Source organism: Lepus europaeus, chromosome 1, assembly GCF_033115175.1.
Source record: "Lepus europaeus isolate LE1 chromosome 1, mLepTim1.pri, whole genome shotgun sequence".
In the NCBI taxonomy this organism is placed as follows: domain Eukaryota; kingdom Metazoa; phylum Chordata; class Mammalia; order Lagomorpha; family Leporidae; genus Lepus; species Lepus europaeus.
This window is the reverse complement of record NC_084827.1, coordinates 3,253,404-3,275,451: the sequence shown is the minus strand read 5'-3', so window position 1 is coordinate 3,275,451 and position 22,048 is coordinate 3,253,404. Positions and strand designations below refer to the sequence as shown.

At 46.7% G+C, this 22,048-nt stretch overlaps 1 protein-coding gene across 6 annotated transcripts in view; it reads right to left on the bottom strand.

Annotated features, from left to right (window-relative positions):
- The window catches only part of AGK (acylglycerol kinase), a 98,044-nt gene that overhangs the window by 37,060 nt on the left and 38,936 nt on the right, over window positions 1-22,048 (bottom strand). For 5 of the 6 annotated variants that reach the window (XR_009865543.1, XM_062187379.1, XM_062187320.1 and 2 more), the window contains exons 5-8: window positions 18,246-18,321; window positions 10,310-10,402; window positions 5,980-6,012; window positions 4,750-4,844 (exon numbers count right to left, since the gene is read on the bottom strand). Coding sequence is in view for 5 of the 6 variants with exons in the window: in XM_062187379.1 (XP_062043363.1) it covers window positions 4,750-4,844; window positions 5,980-6,012; window positions 10,310-10,402; window positions 18,246-18,321 (297 nt within the window). In the remaining variant the exon portion in view is untranslated. The remainder of the gene's footprint in view (window positions 1-4,749; window positions 4,845-5,979; window positions 6,013-10,309; window positions 10,403-18,245; window positions 18,322-22,048) is intronic. The other variant, XM_062187559.1, reaches the window with a different exon arrangement.

Genomic DNA, 22,048 nt, shown 5'->3' with positions numbered 1-22,048 from the left:
AAGCTCCTCACATGACTTCTCTTTTAACGTCAGCCCTGTGGAGTATCACTTATGCACGGTGAAATTCACCCTGCTGAAGTACACTGTTGTATACATTTTGACAAACACATGCGGTCACACAGCCACCACCATGACCAAGACAGAACATTTCCAACAGCTCAGACTCCCTGTAGCCAATCCATCGCCCCGACCAGCAGCTCCTGGTTTTGACTTTTCCAGAATGTCACACATCAGAATCAAGAAATTCAAGTTTTTTCTGTTAATATGAGTTTGAGATTTGTTTGTGTTGATGAATTTGTCAATAGATGACTGGCAGTGTTCCCAGATTTTGCCAGTTAGGAATGAAGCTACTATAAATATTCCTATATAGATTTTTAAATGGACATTTTCATTTCTTTTGGGGAAACATCTAGAAATGTCACTGGTGTGCATATGGTAAGTATGTGTTTTATTGTGTAAGAAACTGTCAACTTTTCTTCCACAGTGGCTATAACATTTTGCTTTCCACCCACAAATCAATAATGGGTCTTCAAAAAGTTCGTGGAAAATGGTACTATGAAAAAATTAGGCATGGATTCCAAAATTTTTTTGTACCAGGAATAAACTTAATCCCGTTTTCCCACAAACTTGTTGAAGTACCTCAACTGAGTTTTAATTGCTGCGTCTACTTAGCACTCAGGTTTTGGTGTTTTTTTTGTTTTGTTTTGTTTTGTTTTGCATAAGCAATTTTTTTTTATTTTTTATTTTTTTATTTTTGACAGGCAGAGTGGACAGTGAGAGAGAGACAGAGAGAAAGGTCTTCCTTTTGCCGTTGGTTCACCCTCCAATGGCCGCCGCGGTAGCGTGCTGCGGCCGGCGCACCGCGCTGTTCCGATGGCAGGAGCCAGGTGCTCCTCCTGGTCTCCCATGGGGTGCAGGGCCCAAGCACTTGGGCCATCCTCCACTGCACTCCCTGGCCACAGCAGAGAGCTGGCCTGGAAGAGGGGCAACCGGGACAGGATCGGTGCCCCGACCGGGACTAGAACCCGGTGTGCCGGCGCCGCAAGGCGGAGGATTAGCCTGTTGAGCCACGGCGCCGGCCCATAAGCAATTCTAATAGATGCGTAGAGGCATTTCATGGATTTACTTTAATTTGCATTTACCTATTCACTGAAGGTTTTCTTTTAGAAGCTTTACCATTTTAGGATTTAAAGATAGGGTCTATGAACCATTTCATGTTAATTTTTATATACAATATGATGGACAGGCTGAAGGTTATTCTCTTTGTATATGGTTGTCCAGCTGTCCCATAAGCACTTCTTGAAAAAACTGTCTTTTCTCCACGGAACTCCCTTGGCACCTTTGTTGAAAAATCAGTTGTCCATACGTGTGTGGACCTAATTCTGGGCTTTTTCTTCCACGCATCTTTATGTCTCTTTTGCCAACACCACACTACCTCTTCAGAGAGCAGAACAGTGTAAGTTGATAAGCTCTCAAACTGCTTTCTGTCCCAAAATTCTTTTGACTGTTCTAATCCCTTTATTTTTCCACATAAATCTTGGAATCAATCTGTCAATTCGTACCAAAAATCCTTCTGGAAGCCTGATTGGGGTTGTGCTGACGTTACAGGTCAGTTTGGAGAACTGACAGCTTAGTATTGAGTCTTACAATCCAGGAACACAGACAATACCTTTATTTTGGTCTTCTTGATTTCTCGCCTTCAAGTTCTACATTTTCAGCATAAAAATCTTACACATTTTGTTAGATTTATCCTTAAATATTTCAAATGTTTCTTATATTCAGCAATGTTATTATTCCACCACCTTTACTGTCGTTATATAATTATTTTAGGAAAATTAGTATTAATAAAATGAAAGTAAATATTCTGTCTGGAGTTTAATTTATACTATAAGATATGAGTTATTTAGAAATTATGTAATTGCCATTCAAAGAAGATGTGCAGGTCGAGTCAATACTGTATCTTTGGGAGAAAAAGTCATCTTTCCATGGCACCTGACTCGAATGTCTATAAAGTGTTCTTAGAAACCTTTTCTAGGTGAATCAATTATCAGTAGAATGGAAACTTCTCAGGTTTTGTTTACATTTGTTTTAATTACAAAATCTGGAATCAGAAAAGGTACAGTTCACCTACGTATCATCAGCTTCTGTTCCTCCCAACTGAAGTCTTCAGTGTGCCAGGTACCTGACCGTGCATAACTACGGATACCCAGCAGTCCTGACGTTTAGCATTTTCAGTTTTCTCTGGTGTAATTATCGTGAATTTGATAAACACAGCCAAGGAAAGTGAGGTTCACAGAGATTAAATTAAATCCCCACAGTGACAGAGCAAGCACGAGGCAGAGTGAAATTCGACTTTAGGTCTAACTCCAAAGATGGGCCCTCTTCACGTGAGGCTGCTCTGGCCACATCAAACGGGTATCGACGGATTCCCAAAAGGAGATCCCGCATCTAAAAGCTGTGTCGTCCTCAGGCCCTCCGCCATCAGTGTGGTCAGGCTTAACATGTAAACACCCAGTCAGTGAATCAGGCAGGCAGAACTTCAGAAACTTTAAAATCCCCACAACACACACGTCACTCAAACGCCCAAGTTCTCGGTTCTCACACTCGCTCTGTCAGCGCACAGAGAGAAGATTAGCAAGTTCAAACTGTTACACTTTCTCTGTTTATCAGCAAATTTGCATGCATTGTTTTCCTCCAATACAAATGCTGCCTGGGAAGTAGGAAGCAGTTAAAAAGAAGATGTAGTTTAGAAGAAAGCAGCACCTTCACCAGTTTAGATGAACTTTGTTTGTGTGAACAGGTTCCTTCTGAAAGGATCCTAAGGCCCGGCTCATCCTGCAGAGCAGACAGCACAGCAAGACGTCTGGTAAGTGCCTTTGAAAGACTGGTCTTAGAAAAAGAAAACCACAGCTCGAAAACGCTCTTTACATTAGTTTTTTTCTAGATTGCTTAGCAAAAGACAACCAGAACAAAACTTCAGACTTATCACTTCCAGCAGTAACTTACAGCTGTTAGTGAAGCCACACGGAGCAGCGAACAGCACTTTAAGGATTATTTACCCCCAACACTCCGAATGCAGGATTCTTTTTTCCTTTGTAGTAATTACGGTACGACAATCTTGACAGCAGTACGAAGAGCAAAGCCTCGTTCTTTGTAAACAGCCTTAGGCGCCTGCGCTGTTAAGAAGTCTACAGAAAATCTGAACCCACGGTTCGCTTACTTGATTACCTAAGAGCCCTGTGGCATGTTTACAAATTCAGTTTCAGAAATCTTTAAATTATCAATAGAAGCAGCAACTACAGCAGTTTAATTACAGGCAAACCAGCTCCCCTAAAACTGAATGCTATCTCTGGCTCTCACAGTTGCTGCACTGCATATAAGTTGGCTTTTGGACAGGCAAGGGATGCTCCAGGGAAAATGGTATCTCTCTGATTACTGACATTTGTTTTTGAAAATGTTCACTAAAGCAGTTCAAATAATCTATACTGACCCAAGGGAAAAATAAGCTCTCTAATGTAACCAAAAGCCAAACCAGGGACCATTTATTTCAGATAAGCAAAAATATTTCAGTAATTCATTGTCATTATATATAGCTGCTCAAAAATTCTAAACTAAAAATAAAAAGTATGGTTAGCTGAAATGATCTCTCCTGTTAGGCCTCAGGATGGTCGGTGAGTAGATAAATTAAAGTTTGAAGTATAAGAGGAGTTTGAATGAAGGTCTGATAAACATCTTAAGTGCATGCCTAGTATTTGATATACGGGCCATGGCTTATATGAAAAATACAGAATTGTCAAAAATAACAATTGACTCCAAAAATCACAAGAAAAATGAGTTCACAAAACTAACCCAATCAAGGAATTCCACAGCATAACTAAAATATAGGCATTGATAGGTTATAATCAGGAAGAGAAAACAGATTCATTCAACCACGTTCACTCGTTGACACCTCCAGCGTCTCACGGCGCACTGGAACGATACAGCTGCTCCCTAAGACACCTTCCTAGCGGGGACCATTCAGATCCGCCCAGGACTGCACACTGACCAGCGTGAGAGCCAGGCCTCCAATTCAAGATCCCCACCCTCCTGAGAAACCAGCGCTCAGGGCACCCAACCAATGCTTTTAAGAACGGAGAACAAGGGCAGTAACTCGGCCGGCACTGTGAGACTCACGGCGATTTAATTTACCATCAGAGCTGCACCACCTTCTCTGTCTGCTTCTTCCATACTGTCTACCACTTTTAGCATTCCCACCAGGACTGGACTATTCTAGCCAAGCACAATATCAAGGTAATGAAGCCAAGGCTACCAGTTTAGTCTTTACAAGGAGCTTGCTGCTTGTCACCACGTATATTCAAAGCAACCAAATAGTGCAAATCCATCTTCCCTGAAGAATCTTACTATGAAAAGGCACAAAGAGAGCTTGGATCAGGGATACGGCATTCACAACTGACACGGGACCTGCAGTACTCATCTCCACACCTGACCTGGACCTACCAGATTATCAGAGTTCTGAGAAACTCTCCGATGAACGGAGAGGTGGAACTCTGACACAGTTCCTTCTCTCAAATATGTAAAGCTTCAGGGAACTCAAGTGCATGCACGTGTACACACGCACACATACACACACGCACACATACACACATACATACACATGTACACGCGCACATGCACACACATGCATGCACGCATTCTTCACTCCCAGGCCTGCTCACCCACAAATGCTAATACTCCACACTGAACACCTACTGGACTTTGTTTCCACTCTTGGCAAAGAGGGTGGGACTCAAACTGCTGGTCTGCCCCAGTGGGATGAATCCAATGGGGATCTTACTGAAGGTCGCCTGGGAGGAGAGGAGGAGGAGGTTGTACTATTACAGTCACAAAGTGAGTCCTCACACCGATGTGCAGGTGTGCCCGCCGCAACACAGCACTGAGCCCGCTCTGCCTCCCGCTCGCTTCCCCACCCCTACCCCAGCAATCCAATAACACACAGTGAGCAGCAATCAATGCAACAAGTGACCTACAGTTCAGAGGGAAGTTTCAGTACCCACTAGTGACAAGTAGTGGAAAGAAAACTGGTCGACAGAACGAGGATTTGCAGACACGAGATCACTGCACACGGTTACCCGTGTTTCACAGTTGCAGATGAAGTTCAACTGGGAGTGTCTACCACGTGCACAGTGCCCAGCGAGGCGCGAGCGCTTTACAGCTATCTCCAGTGTCAGCGAGGCAGACGACGCGCACGTTCAGGTAACAGAAGGCACAGCAGCTAGTTAAGTGCCACAACAGTACAGAGGCCGCAAGGGACCGCAAGACTCTGGAGCACAAAGGGCCGAGAAGGGTCTTTTCTGTGACTTATGAAATATTTTACACTATTGTAGGAAGTGCACAAAGTAACACTGCCAACACCATGTGCCCACAAACCACATTTAACAAATGTTACCACTGGCCAACTTGCTTCAGAAATTTTAATAAAATGATAGATACAATTGGGAGTTTGTTCTAATCATTCCTATTCCCACAATTCTGAGATAGGTGCAACTCCTTTTCACCTAGGTTATTATTCTTTTACTACAGAGTGAGACATTCCTTAACAATCTGTAGTACTGTTTTCTCAATTTTAAAACTTTATAGAAGTGGAAAATCAGAAAGTTGCCTTTTCCATTGTTTGATGTTTGTAGGCATCAGCAGAAACATTTCATTCATATAACTGCTGGATGGCTACAATCTGTTTGCACAGGAAGACTTTGTATTTTCAACAACAGTTGGTAAGAGTTACTGGATACGATGGACTACCAAAGCGAATGAAGACCTTTATGACACAGGCAGCCGTACTTTCTGGCCTAAAATCCAAGAAAGCCCGACTCTGCCTGCTTTGAAACGTAACGAGGGAGGTGGCCGGAGGTAAAAGGAGAGAGTGGTAAAGGAATGAAAGAGTACAAGCTAAAGCACAGCTACTCTCTCTTCACAGCTCACCTCGTCTGCTCTTCGAAGAAGTCCAGTAACCACCTGCAGACATAAAAAAAAGTTATAAGCACGTATTTCATCATAAAGGAAATGGATCCAATGTTCAGACCAAACACGTACCCTTGTTTTGGTCCTAGAAACCATGTTACAAGATGAACTGGGGAGTGGGTGTTTAGCCTAGTAGTTAAGACGTTTGAATCCCATAACCAAGTGCCTGTGCTGGACTCTAGGTCCCAGTTCCAGTCAATGCACACCCTGGGAGGCAGTGGTACTGGCTCAGGTGTTTGGGTTCTGACCACCCACATGAGACCTGGCCCAGACACGGCCACTGATGGTATGTGGGGCGCAAACCACTAGACAAGAGCTCTCTCTTGGCCTCTCAAATAAGTTCTTACGAAATGTTTTTTAAATGATGTATTAGATCTTAAAACAGACAGCATTCTCCAATACAGTCAGAGCTAAAATAAACTGTATTCTCAACTTATGATCAACAGTAAGGCTAAGACACAACAATTATAAAAACTCTACATCACACTATTAAAGTTGTATTTTAAGTTCTATGTGACATAACCTTACTGGTATCTATATGTTAGGCTCTACATAAATGTGAAATACATATCAATTAGACAAGAGACTCTAGTTTATATAATGAAGTAGTCATACAGGAAAAAACAAACCCACCTTGCTATACTCAGAGAATTCTGTACTCAGTAAATAAATGTTTCTTATTATGAGTAGGAAAACAACAGGAATAGTATTCTTATAAAAACTAAAAAATAGAAGAATTAAGTTCCCATAAATCCACTACAGATAACAAATATTAATCACTTATTTCTATTTTGGAATATTTCTCCCTAATCCTTTTTTAAAAAGCAATGCAAATTTTTATATCACTGTAATTCTACCAAACATGAAGCTACTTCAAAAAGTCCATGGACAATAGAATTAAGTTTATTTTGGGGGCCGGTGTTGTGGTGGAGCAGGTAAAGCCACGGCCTGTGACACCAGCATTTCATATGGGCGCTAGTTTGTGTCCTGGCTGTTCCACTTCTAATCCAGCTCCCTACTGGTATACCTGGGAAGGAAGTGGAGGATTGCCCAGGGATTTGGGCCCCTGCACTGATATGGGAGACCTAGAGGAAGCTCCTGGCTTCAAACTGGCCCAGCTCTGGCCATTGCAGCCATTTGGGAAGTGAACCAGCAGATACAAGATCTCTCCCTCTTTCTATGTAACTCTGCCTTTCAAATGAGTAAATCCTTTAAAAAAAAAATTGATTTTGGTGTAGAGAATTTTGAAATCCATGCATTTATAGGATATCCAAAAAGTTCATGAAAAATGCTTTTTAGGAAAAAAAGATACATGAATTTAAACTTCTTTTACATCAAAATAAACTTATCTTTTAATTCTGTTTTTCACAAACGTTTGGAAGTATCCTCAAACATAATCTGGTATCTTTTTTTTTTTTCTTTTTTTTTTTTTTTTTTTTTTGACAGGCAGAGTGGATAGTGAGAGAGACAGAGAGAAAGGTCTTCCTTTTTGCTATTGGTTCACCCTCCAATGGCCGCTGCGGCCGGCGTGTCGCGCTGATCCGAAGCCAGGAGCCAGGTGCTCCTCCTGGTCTCCCATGTGGGTGCAGGGCCCAAGCACCTGGACCATCCTCCACTGCCTTCCCGGGCCATAGCAGAGAGCTGGCCTGGAAGAGGGCCAACCGGGATAGAATCCGGCACCCTAACCGGGACTAGAACCCGGTGTGCCGGCGCCGCAAGGCGGAGGATTAGCCTGTTAAGCCACGGCGCCGGCCATAATCTGGTATCTTTAAGAACATCTTATAAAGTAAAGGTTGATGCAGATCTCTCTCGTCTTTTCCTGCCTCACTGAATTCCAGGATTAGGTGGGGGACCAAGTGGTCCACTTCATTCTTTTCTGGCGTGTTATCAGTACTGTTCACACTTCATTACAAAGCCATAAAAACAGTCACAAGGTCATCAGCACAGCTTTTTAAAAGGCTCCCAGAATTTTTAGGACAGTGCCCTGTCTGCTGTTGGCTTCTGATCCCTGGGCACCAGTGAAGCCATCAGAGACAGGAGGCCAACAGAGGGGAGACACCGACGCGCACTGTGGGACACAGGACCCCTGAGCACTGGGCAAGGCCACCTGCGCTGGGCTGTCCGGGGGTTCCAACACACGACAGCACGCGTCGGCGTGAGAAGGGGACCTCTGCAGGGAACAGTGGACCAGAGCAGCAAGGACACGCATGCCATTGTTGTTCAACTGCTGTTTTATTTTTTAAAAAGTGTAACGGGAAACTGTGCACATTTGTTCCCGGTATGCATTGTGTAATATTTAATCAGTAAGTATATTTATCTTTTCGAGCATGTAACATTTCTTTATAGTGAGACTTATTTTTTAAAACAACAGTAGGCTCACAGCAGAACTGGGAGGAAGGTAAACTGACTCTGCCTGTCCCCCTGCGGCCACAGACGGCTGATCTCCCGCGGCTGGCATCCCTGACCAGAATGGACGCACACTTGCTCTCCTGATGAGCCTGCACCAGCACACTCCCCCCAAAGTCCGCAGGTCACTCAGTTTCACTCTGTCTGTGGGCTCTGACACACGTACGATGACACGCACCCCCCGTTACAGTATCCTCTCGGCTGTCCTCACTGCCCATTCACCACCCCACCCCCGACAACAAACACGTTCTATCGTCCCCATCACTTCCCCTCTCCCAAACATCAAAAGGCCGGAAGCACACAGCAACAGCCTTTCCGGATCAGCCTCTCTCAGTCACTTAGAACACGCACACCGGCTCCCCCGAACCTCCCCCAGCTTGACGGCTCCTGTGTTTCCAGTGCTGAGTAACACGGCGCTGTCTGGAAGAACCACGCCTGATTCATTCACCACTCAACGACACGCTGGTTGTTTCCAAGTTCTGGCAATCGTGACCGAAGATGTCACAAACCACCGTGTGTAGGGCTTTGTGTGGACACAGGTTTTCCACTGCTCTGTGCAGACATCAATGAGTGCGCTCACTGGATGACACAGTAAAATCCGTTCAGTGCAACAAACCACCCAGCTGTCCCGGACCGTCTACCGTTCTGCACTGTGGCCAGCAGCCTGACCAGCCCTTGACACTGTCAGTGTCCTGGATCTGGCCACTTCAGCAGCTGTGCGGTGTTACCTCACTGAAGCCATCTACCATTAAAACAAAGGCAGACGCACACTTCTGCACCTTTATACCTCGTCCTACTATGTCGCACTTCGATAACATGATAAATGATGGAAACGAAGTGTGAGTGGATGAATCCATCTTCTTATGAGTAATTTTTAGTTTTTTTAAAGACTTATTTATTTATTTGAAAGGCAGAGTTACAGATAGAGGCAGAGAGAGACAGAGATCTTCCATCCACTGGTTCACTCCCTAGATGGTCACAATGGCCAGAGCTGAGTGGACCCGAAGCCAGGAGCCAGGAGCTTCCCCCAGGTCTCCCACGTGGGTGCAGGGGCCCAGGCACTTGGGCCATCTTCTACTGCTTTCCCAGGCCATAGCAGAGTTGGATCAGAAGAGGAGCAGCCGGGACTAGGGCACCCATATGGGAAGCATGCACCGCAGGTGGAAGGTCAACCTACTAAGCCATGGCACCAGCCCCTTCAGCTTAATTTTTACTAACTAGTCCTCGGGGCCAGTGTTGTGGCACAGAAGATTAAGCAGCCGTCTGTGATGCTGGCACCCCATATGCCAGTTCAAGACCTGGCTGTTTCACTTCTGGAGCCAGCTCCCTGCTAACGTGTCTGGGAAAGCAGTGGAAGATGGCCCAAGCATTTGGGTCCCAAACCCATGTGGGACACCCTGAAGCTGGGCTCCTGGCTTCAGCCTGGCCCAGCCCTGGCCATCGCAGCCATTTGGGGAATGAACAAACGAATGGAAGACCTCTGTCTCTGTCTCTCCCTCTAATTCTGACTTTCAAATAAATTTTTTTAAAAAATCTTAAAAAAAATCCTCCTCCTAATAAAACCATGATTCCATTACAAGCAGGGCTACTTTATATGAATCCTCAAAACATAACAAGCTTACTCCCCCACTATCGTTTTGTCTGTTTTATTAAACTTAAATTTGATTAACATATAAACCCTCCACGTGCTGCATGGAGAGTTTATAAAAAGCAATGAAATAAAAGTACACAAAGAAAGTTGAAAGCTCCGCGAGTCTCAGAGCAACAGCCCTAAGAGAATCAAAGAAGTCATTTCCTGAAGTCGTAACTACTTTATCTCGTTGCTCTAAATTTCATTTCCAGCTTTCTCACCTTCAAAGTGCTTCAAAGAGAAAGACAGCCATACCTCCTGCAGGGTCCCATCTCCTCCAGCGACAATGATGACATCTGTACTTTCCATCAGCTCCAGGAGTTTCTTGGCTTGTCCCTCGTAATCTGTCTGAAATACAGAAGAAGCCTTGGTCAAACCCACCACTGTCGGATCACAAGGCCAAAGGCTAAAATAAGAGTTTTACATTGACTTCTTAAACTGAACACAACTGATTGATATGAAAACAGCTCATATCATTATGTATAGTTTTATAGTTCAGAGCCAGACGAGAACCTCAGAAACCATACAGTCAGCTCCTTTCTTTAAAATTCAAACCTGCTAACTGGCCTGTCAGCCAGCCAGCTCGTCAAGGGACGCTCTTCCCGTTTACTGCCGATCCCATTACAGCACTCACCCACTGCGCTCCAGCTGAAGCAGGAAGCCCAGTGTGTATGCAAACAAGGAGCAGACGTAATGAAAACGCCCAGATCTGGGAGCCCACGACCCAGATCAAATCTCAACTCTGCTACTGAATGGCCTTAAACACTCAGGATCTTCATTTCCTTATCAATTATATATACTGGGGGGAGGGGGTAATTACAGCTTCCTTATCATACTGTTAACGCCGTCTGTAGGGGCTGACACTGTGATGCAGTGGATTAAACCACCACCTGCGAGCCAGCGTCCCGTATGGGTGCCAATTGGGTTCCCGGCTGCTCCACTTCCGACCCCGCTCCCTGCTAGTGCTCCGGGAAGGACAGGAGAAGACGGCCACGGTGCTCGGGCCCTGCACTCAGGCAGGGAACATGGAGGAAGCTCCTGGCTGCAGCCCGGCCCAGCTCCAGCCGCTGCAGCCATTTGGGGAGGGAACCAGCAGATGGAATACCTCTGCCTCTCCCTCTCCATAACTCTACCTTTTATTATTTATTTATTTATTTATTTATTTATTTATTTGAGACGTAGAGTTACAGACAGTGAGAAGGAGAGACAGAGAGAAAGGTCTTCCATCGGCTGGTTCAGTCCCCAAATGGATGCAACGGCTAGAGCTGGGCCAAGTGGAAGCCAGGAGCTTCTTCCAGGTCTCCCACACGGGTGCAGGGCCCCAAGCACTTGGGCCATCTTCTACTGATTTCTCAGGCCATAGAAGAGCTGGATCAGAAGAGCAGCAGCCAAGACTAGAACCAGTGCCCATATGGGATGCTGGCACCACAGGCAGAAGATTAACCTACTGCTCCATAGCGTTGGCCCCAACTCTGCTTTTCAAATGAGATAAATAAATCTTTTAAAACACACACAAACCACCCCTCCCCACACACATACACAAAACAAACAAAAGCAGTATGTAAAGCATCTAGCAAGGTAAATATTCATAACTGGTGCTGTACTAAATAAAAGGAGACTATCATGGTTGCTCTGATCGCACACACAGAGTTAGGCCTACGTAGTACAAAACAGTACCTCAGCTGTATCATTTTTATTGAGAGCACGTCACTGCAGATACACAGACTACAACGAAGCATGTATGTCGCCAGTGATATGCACACCTCTATAACCAAACCCTACATCTTAACAGGCATGATGCAACTAATTCTCAAATAGGAAACACTTCCTCTAATTGACAGTACTCTAGAGAAACTAATAGGCAAAGATTATTAATTAATGTTCAGATTGTTCATCTGAAAGATTAGCTTTCAGTTGGGCTGCAGCATCAGAGCTGTAATAAAAAATCTGCATGGGTTCTGTCCCCTGTTCTTGGCCCAGAGCTCCTAAACCTCCTGGGCTTTCCTGAGATGAGAGGGCCTCTCAGTACTCACGGCGAGCCTGTCCCAGCCATACCAGAGCTTGTGTTAATGAGTTGACTCCTGTGGGCCCCTCGATGGTCTCAAGATGCAGTCTAGTGGCCAGAAGGGCCGGCAAGGTGGTCAGATGGTTGGAACTTCTAACCCCTCCCCAAGAGAGGGGCGAGGGCCCTGAGGTCAGGCTCGCTCGGCAGCCACCCCTAACTTACTCAACCACGGCTACGTAACAAGGACTCCATAAACCCTCAGACACAGTCTAGGGAGCTTCCAGGTTGGTGAGAGGCCGGCACAGCCGAGGAGGGCACCGGAGCTCTCTGCCAGTCCCTCTGCCCCTCACCTTCCAATACACATTGTTCCATCAGGCTGGTCCTTGAGGATCAAACGGCGAACGTGAGTCGTGTGAGTGCTCACCACATGAGCAGGAGGGGCTTGCAGGTCATCAGCACAGGTGTTGTGCCACTGTGCTGGGTCTGCAGAACCGCCCTGGGCTGGACAGCCCACTGGCGTGAGCACACACCACAGCACCCTGGGCAGCGGGTCCTAGCATGACATTAACTCACAGCTGAGAGCAGGAGAGAGCAGTCCCCAGCATTCCACCGTCGAGCTGTATGACGAACAGTTGTACTTTTATTCTAAAGACGCAATGACTGGCTTCACCAGCTACGTATTTGCGAATATCTTGACTACAAGTTAAAACCCTGATTACAGGTTGGTTCTGAACACACAAGCGTGGCTGCTAGCAAGCAGCCTGGGTTTGCTGAGAACAAAGTGTGTCAGACTGTCCTCATTTCCTCCTTTGGCAGAGCCTGGATCAGTGGTCTCAAACCAGAGACAGTGTATCCGGTCCTCCTGGCAAGTCCTGATGACAGCCCTGTGGGCAGGCTATAAAAACACCTAGAAACCATACGCCAGGAGACGGTTAAGTGGGTTAGCTACCGAATGACGATCTACGCCTACAGTGAAATGCTTAATGGAATGAGGTCAAATCGCTGGCAGATAACCAGGGACATTTCATTACGGCTCTCCCTTCTGCCTCATCCGACGTAAAGCGAGGGAGATGAAAGGCAATTTACCGAATCCGTAACTGACACAGGCTGCTGCCGCCTCTCCTCCTCTAACCGCACCCCTCTCACATCCGCATTCCGCACACTCCACTCCAAACATGCTGAGCACACGCCTGCAGCAGGGCCTTTGCACGTGCCGCATCTTTGGCCTGCATTCCCTTTGGAGCATCTGCATGGCTCACTCGTCTCCTTCAGGCCTCTGTTCATAGGATCAGCCCAGCCTTCACTGAGCACCTCAACTAAACAGCATCCCTGCCACTCTTACCCTGCTCGGCCGCAGAAATTTTTTTTTGAATCTATATGTTAAAATTTATTTTTAAATATTTTAAATGTGGGGGCTAGCACTGTGGTATAGTGGGTAAAGTCGCCACCTGCATCGCCAGCATCCCGTACAAGCATCAGTTCGAATCTTGGCTGCTCCACTTCTGATCCAGCTCCCTGCTAATGCACCTGGGAGGGCAGTGAAGATGGCCCAAGTGCTTGGGCCCCTGCACTTGCCTGGGAGACCCACGAGCTCCTGGCTGCAGATCCACCCACCTCCAGCTGTTGCAGACAGCTGGAGAGTGAGCCAGAGGATGGAAGATATCTCCCTCTCTCTCTCCTTCCCTAAGAAAGGCAGAGTTAGAGAGAGAGAGAGAGAGAGAGAGGACAGAGACAGAGAGAGCGCTTCCATCTGATGGTTTACTCCCAAAATGGCCACAATGGCCAGAGCCCAGCTGGTCCAAGTGAGGAGCCAGGAGCTTCCTCCAGGTCTCCCACATAGGTGCAGGGTCCCAAGCACGTGGGCCATTCTTTGCTGCTTTTCAAGATGCATTAGCAAGGAGCTGGATCAGCAGTGGAGCAGCCAGGATTTGAACCAGTGCTAATATGGAATACCAGCACTGCAAACAGTGGCTCAACCCACAGCCTGCCATGTTAAGGGTTATGTCCGAGCTCTCAAAATTAGAACCGTCTCTCAGCTTTTAAACTCACAGGCCTGACAGCGTCCTCTTAGAAAATGGCATCGGAGGGCCGGCGCCGCAGCTCACTAGGCTAATCCTCCGCCTTGCGGCGCCGGCACACCAGGTTCTAGTCCCAGTCCGGGCACCGATCCTGTCCCGGTTGCCCCTCTTCCAGGCCAGCTCTCTGCTGTGGCCAGGGAGTACAGTGGAGGATGGCCCAAGTGCTTGGGCCCTGCACCCCATGGGAGACCAGGAGGAAGCACCTGGCTCCTGACTTCAGATCGGCACAGCATGCTGGCCACAACACACGGGCCGTAGCGGCCATTTGAGGGGTGAACCAATAGTAAAAGGAAGATCTTTCTGTCTCTCTCTCTAACTCTGCCTGTCAAAAATAAAAATAAAAATAAAAAAGAAAACGGCATCAGAAACCTCACACCAGGAGAAATGCAGGCGTGAGGAGGAGTGAGGACACTGGGGCTGAGGAGTTAAGGAGCGAACGTAATTATCCAGGCTTTTACTATGGACATCGTGCCTATCCCAGCTTTTACCTGCATTTAGAAACGGAGAATCTGAATCCGTGGACAGGAGAAGATGGGTAATGGCTGCCTCTTGGAGAACCTGAGTTGTCAAGTTATGTTCAGTCTCACAGCTGAGGCCTAGAGCTCCTATCCACAGGACCACAACAGCTGAGGCCAGAAGCCAGGAACTGAACCTGGGACCCCCACCCACACGGCACCTTAACCACGCTACCAAATACTTGTCCTAAGGAACTTTTTAATGCATATGGTAATAGCTTAATAATTTATCCATTATACACTGTATAAATATTTCCAAACATCATTTTCATGCTAAATACAGTCAATGTTTGTCAATTATAAGATATATTTTGAAATATTTTAAAAGTAAGATAAACATAAACGCATAAAGATATGCAGAAAAATAGACCCTTATATGACAATTAAATCTAACATACAATTCTGAATTGGATGTGGAACAAGAAAAAATATTTTGTTAGCAACAGCATTAGTCGAACAGTTCAATTGGATAAAATCTACAAGTTAGATAACAATACCATGTCAAAGTTACCTTGACTTTGAAAACTGCTCTGTAGTAATGTAAAAGAAAGCCCTTGGTTTTAGGAATACAGAAATGTAAAGATAAGGGGACAGTATTTATTCAACTTAGTCTTAAACTATTCATATGTGAATATGAACACACATGTGAACATACATACAATATAGGAATTGTATGTGAATATACATACACATGTATATTGTGTGAATATACATGTATGAATTATATGTGAATATGCATACACATATATGTAGAGAGAAAGGGTGCACAGACATGGAAAATGTTAATAAGTGGGGAGTTTGGATATAGTAGATACAGGAATTTGAATTATTTTTACAACGTTTTTGTAAATTTGATATTCAGAAATAAAACTCATTGAAAAGATGGGAAACAAATTCTGTTTTGTTTGAGGTATAAGAAAATATTATTCCCAACTTTGAAACCGCATCCTTTTAAATTTCTAGTTTCTGTGCATGTAACACACATAATACTTAAGTACTTGCAAGTAATAAGTATCTAAAATGGGGGAAATTGCAAATACATGGGTCACATGACAATTTGAACATGGGCTAGCTAGCATAAGAGGACATAAAAGAATTGTTACTTTCACTGGATATAAAAACGCACTGCAGTTATACAGAAAAAGTTATACAGAAAAGTATCCTTATTTGTTAGAATAATTTGTATCCTGATTTGTTAAAAGACAAAGGGGTATATGAGATAATGACACTAGCTTCAGGGAACACAACGGCCATATAAAGACGCCTACGGGAGACTGCAGGGCCAGCAGAGGTGAACGGCACCCTAAAGACACAAGAGGCGCTCAGAGTCGTCATTCTCTACCTAGGCCACAGAGAGGTGTGTGAGAGATCTCACTCCCTAGCTAGATACCGAGGGGAGTGTCAAGTCTTTAAAATATCCTGTTCTCATGCCTTAATCATAATGCAACTTAAATATGCAGACCACAAAAACGTTGAAAGAAAAGGGGTGCATAATCACAGCACCGCGGTGGGGCCCGCACCGTGCGGCAGGTCAGACCGCCTTGAGACACCAGCTCCCCGTACCGGAGTGCCGCTTTGAGGCCTGGCTGCTCCACTTCCGCTCGCCTGGGAAGGCAGAAGATGGCCCAAGGACTTGGTTCTCTGCCACCTATGTCAGAGACCTGGACAGAATTCCTGGCTCCTGGCTTCAGCCTGGCAGAGACCTGGCTGCTGTGGCCTGCTAGGGAGTAAACCAGCAACGGAAGAGCGATCTCTCTAGCTCTCACTCTGCCTTTCAAATAGACCTTTTTAAAAAATATTATAACAGCAAAAAATACACAAGAAGCTAATATAATTTTTTTTTTTTTTGACAGGCAGAGTGGATAATGAGAGAGACAGAGAGGAAGGTCTTCCTTTTTGCCATTGGTTCACCTTCCAATGGCCACTGCGGCTGGCGCATCGTGCTGATCTGAAGCCAGGAGCCAGGTGCTTCTCCTGGTCTCCCATACGGGTGCAGGGCCCAAGCACTTGGACCATCCTCCACTGCCTTCCCGGGCCATAGCAGAGAGCTGGCCTGGAAGAGGAGCAACCAGGACAGAATCTGGTGCCCCAACCGGGACTAGAACCTGGTGTGCCGGCGCCGCAAGGCGGAGGATTAGCCTGTTAAGCCATGGCACCGGCCAAGAAGCTAATATAATTAATACTGATACCAGGTAATACAGAATGACAGCAAAAGCTAGTATTAATGCTAAAGAGAGTCACTCTATCATAGGGTCAAAATGCAAGAAAAATCAAGTAAACTGAAACTTTACTGTACCTAATAACATTCTCAAGGAGCAAAAATGGACAAAACTACATTGGGCAATAGACAAATCTACAGAGTGTGGGATTTCTAATTTCACTAAACACATACTCCTGTGTACACCTCCACACATAAGTCAATTAAAATTCAACAAAGTGGTATTCTGAGTCATCTACTGAAATCAAACAATTTCTTCTAACTCATTTTTGTTGCCTTTTCTAATCTTAATAATTTTTTAAGATTTATTTGAAAGGCAGAGTTAGAAACACATGGAGGAGGAGGGGGGTGAAGGGAAGAGTGGGAGGGGAGAGAGGGGAGGGAGGAGAGGGGGGAGGAGAGGGGGGAGGAGGGGGGGGAGGAGAGGGAGAGGGAGAGAGAACCCTTCATCTGGGTCTCCTACATGGGTACAGGGGTCCGAGGACTTGGGCCATTGTCTACTACTTTCCCAGGCACATTAGCAGGGAGTTAAATTGGAAGTGGAGCAACTGGGACTCAAACCAGTACCCAAACGAGGTGCCGGTGTTGCAGGCAGTGGCTTAACGTGCTGTGCCTTAACGCCAGCCCCTAATCTCATAAACTCTTGAGATCTACAATATTAAATTCCTCATCAGAGATAACTCCTTACCAGAGAGAAAAATTTTTACCTATTTGTGAAACAAGAAAGTTACTACTCAATCACGAAGGTCTGTTTTTTCAGGAAAAACCTTCTTCTATAAGAGTTTTATTTTCATCCACCTGGAAAGAGGAGTGAGACAAAGAGACAGGAGAGACAGAGAGACCTTCCGTCCATTGGTTCACTTCCCAAATGCCTACAACAGCCAGGCTTACATCGGGATCCCAGAACACTACCTGGGTTTCCCACGTAGGTGGCGGTGGTCCAAGTCCTTCAGCCGCCTCCCAGCAGCAAGGACTGGGAGCAGAGATGCTGGGACACAGACTGCACTCTCTCTGGGGTGCAGGTGTCCCGAGTGGTGGCCTAGCCCACTGAGTGCACATCACCCACCCCAGGAGAAGATGTCTTAGGTTTAACAACTTCCATCTTCCACAAGGAATGCCCCTGCAGCCTGCCTCTCAGGTGACACGTATCAAGCTCTCTAGGCCTCAGCCAGTCCTATTCTGAAAATAAAAAGCTGACAATGTGACAATGTTTAGAAAAAATAAAACCGCTCTCATTAATTCTCAGAACGGGACACCCCACTAAGTCTTCTGCTCCTGTCTTAGTAACAAGTGCCTTCTGCTATGAAGTCAAGAGGAGAGCGCATGTCATAGGAGTGGCAGCTTGGGCAAAACAAGCCACCAGAGCCATTCTCACCTTGACGACGGTCACGTCCATGCCAGATAAATGCAAAATCGGGGCGGCATTTTTCTCAAATAGAGTCCTGGCTTTGCTGCAGACGAGAGAGAAAGCACAGCATTTACCACAGGTTCTCAGGGGCAGGATAAGAAGCCCAAGCATGTTCTCTAGGTAGACCATGTGACATGGTCAAGCGCAGGAGGCTGAATGAGGAGCATGAGTTCTATGCACTGAGGACTAGAACCTTCACACCCTCCACGAGCTGGCCCTGTCTGAGCGTGTTTGTGCCCATTCGCGTATCATAGCTCACACTCAATGCCTGTCAACAGCCTCTACTGCATGACAGACAGGGCTGGAGGAGCTGGGGACACGGCGTGACAAAGCAGACCAAACCACGTGGCCTCGTGGAACTTGTATCCTCGTGGGAAAAGGGAAGTGACTTCCTGTAACATTTCTCATCCGGCCCAAGAGAACAGAGTCAATCCAACAGTGCTTTCAACCCTAGCTCAGTAAACATCTTGTGAGGCAAGAAACATCCGTTCTAAGAATTTCAAATACTAGGGCTTTCTCCAGTCCTTGAATTTACAGCTTGTAGTGAAATCCCCAGATACACAGCAAAAATCTTTTCCACGAAAGCAGAATTTCTGCCAGGAAAGATCGAGTCAGAAACGACCTAATGTAGCAACAGGAGACTGGCCAGCGGCACGTCTCCACCCTGCAGGCACAGCCACGTCCTTCTGCGGACTCCGGCACTTTCTGCCCACCTGTGGGAGCACACATGGCCAAGACTGCCTTTGGAACTGCACAGGAGGCCCTGAAGAACAGCCAATCTTGCTAACGCTGGAATGCCCTAGCCCCCAGGATTCCACGTGGCACACCAAGTGGACACGGACGATCTGTGAAGGAACGCCCCGTCCCAAACGCAGACATGCAGTCTGAGGAAAAGGAAGTGATCCAACTGTGACGTCTTATGGAAGGGAACTACGTCCAGTTCAGGTCAGGACTAAAGAACACGGCTGGGGAGCAAGGACTGCAGAAGTTATAAAGCCCTCCCTCCCCCACCCTGCCCAGGGACTGGTCTCAAAGTCTAGTAGGTAGTGAAGTGTAACAATTGAGTGGCCTGTCCTTGATGCATTTCCTAAAAGCAAACCCTGGAGAAGGTGATGTGCCACACCAATAGGCAAAGCTAACATCTCCAACAAAGACCAAGAGTGGAACACTTGGGTTGTCATCCACATCTCTACAACGCCACAGGTTCAGAAAAGCTCTAAAACGAGGGTGAATCCTTTTTATTCCCAATGCGCCCTCTAAAAGATGGAAAAATCTATTATTTATTACATAATTAGGGGTGAGACAGCACCAAGGCTGAAGGAAAACTTGATGTACTTGGAGCAATTTCCAGGCTCTCAGATGTCCACACAATTACTCTTTCATGCATTATTAATTAATGCTAAACAGTGTCATCTTATTTCTTAAAGCTCTTATGTAGTCTTAAACCAGCTCCATGATAAATTATAAATCATCTGTCAGGGAAGAGCCTTGACGGCCACCACGGTGCAGCAGTTGCAGCCTCGCGAAGCGTGGCAGACCACGGCGGAGCAGGCGGGCTTGCCTCCAGAAAAGGGGGCCATTCTCCAGGGGCGCTGTCCTCGCCTGCCCTCGGACAGAGGCACCACAACCTCGAACAAGAGTCCACCCTGGAAAGTGCAAGTGCAGTTACGTGTCGACATCTGAAAGCACTGCAGAAACACGCAAAAGGCAGAGGTGTCGTAGACACGGGAGCCCAACACAGCAGACCAGAGTCTGAACAAATCGCCGTGCTTCATCAGAAACTAGCAAGCTGCTACTTTATCAGGTCTCTCGTACAGGAACAGAACATGCAAGAGGCATTAAGGAGGCCAGCAGAGAGGTGGAGAGCTTTAGGGAAGATGGGAGAGCAAAGTGGAGGATGTCCTCCACACAGCTCAGACCGGGCAGCGGCAGCTTCCACGAAGACCGACCAGGAAATGGGAATGATGATCACGGCTTCACAGTATCTCATTTAAAGCAAAGGCACCCATTCTATCCGGTACCTGCCATTTCCTTTCTGATTTTAGAGGTGAGCAACTAAGGATCTAAGAAATGACTCCCACAGTTTCACAGAGCTAGTTAGCAGCCTAACAGCTCCCAGACCAGGCCCCAGACCAAATTCTCTGTGGTCCTCTGCCACAGGCCAGCACGGACTAAGCAGTGATCTTGGTGTTCAGTTGGGGTTAAGCTTTTGTTTTGTTTTCTTATTTATTTATTTTAAAGAGTTACAGAGAGGCAGAGAGAGAGAAACAGAGAGGTCTTCCATCCGCTGGTTTACTCCCCAGTTGGCCGCAATGGCCGGAACTGCACCAATCTGAAGCCAGGAGCCCAGAGCTTCTTCCAGGTTTCCCATGTGGGTGCAGGGGCCCAAGGACTGGGGCCATCTTCTACTGTTATCCCAGGCCACAGCAGAGAGCTGGATTGGAAGTGAAGCAGCCAGGACTCGAACTGGCACCCATATGGGATGCTGGCTGGCTCTGGGGTTAAGCTTGTTTACTTGGTGGTAACGCTCGGCACTGGTATTACCCAACAATAACCAACAGGCACTATGACTGCTGTGTTCACAGGCGGAGGGAAGCAGCTCTAACAAAGCTGGGCAAACATTCAACTAAGCAGGGACATGAGCCCACCGAGGCAACCTGGGTAGACGCCTGAAACCGTGGATGAGAACTGCAGCATGGGCCAGCACTTTACCCAGCAGTTAGCATCAGAGCCCCTGGCTGCAGTCCCAGCTCTGCTCCCAATCCAGCTTCCTCTACGTGCACCCAGAGACACAGCAGGTGCTGACGTTGTAGTGCAGCCCCTGCCATCCACAGGGAGACTCGGGCTGCGTCCTGGGCGCCTGGCTGCAGTCTGGCCCAGGCATCTGGGGGAACTCAACCAGCAGGTGGGAGATCGGTCTCCCTGTCTGCCTCTGCCTTTCAAATAAAGAAAACTTACTTCCTTAAATAAGGAATAATTTGTCTTCATTGTCTGTGAATCCCCACTGTCTCCCAAGAAATGTCGAGAGAAACCGACTCCAGAGCTGTGTCAGACTCAGACAACACTGACCTCATCCTTACAGTCTGCTCCCAACCAGTTTTGTGGTCGCTGTTCTCGTTTTAATGTTACTGAGATCTTTCAGAATCCAATCTGGACCAGTATTGTCGCAGTGGGCTAAGCCATCGTCTGCCAACGCCACATCCCACACGGGAGCACCAGCTCAAGTCCCGCCCCTCCGCTTCCAACCCAGCTTCCTGCTAATGTGACCAGGAAGGCAGCAGAAAATGGCCCAAGTTCTTGGACCTCTGCACCCACGTGGGAGACTCAGATAAACAAAGCTACGCTGCTGGTTATAGCAATGCATAGCACATCCAACTGTGCACATACAGGTTCAGTATCTCTTATCCAAAGCGAGTGGAGTCAGAAGTTTCAATCCACAGATTTTTAGATTTTGCAATACCTGCATAAGTTTTACCAGTCGATCAATCCTAATGCAAAAATCTCAAATTGAAAATGTTCCAGGGCTGGCGCCGTGGCGTAGTGGGTAAAGCCGCTGCCTGCAGTGCCAGCATCCCATATGGGCGCCGGTTTGAGTCCCGGCTGCCCCACTTCTGATCCAGCTCTCTGCTATGGTCTGGGAGAGCAGTATAAGATGGTCCAAGTCCTTGGGCCCCTGCACCCACATGGGAGACCAGGAAGAAGTACCTGGCTCCTGGCTTTGGATCAGAGCAGCTCTGGCTGTTGCGGCCAACTGGGGAGTGAACCAGCGG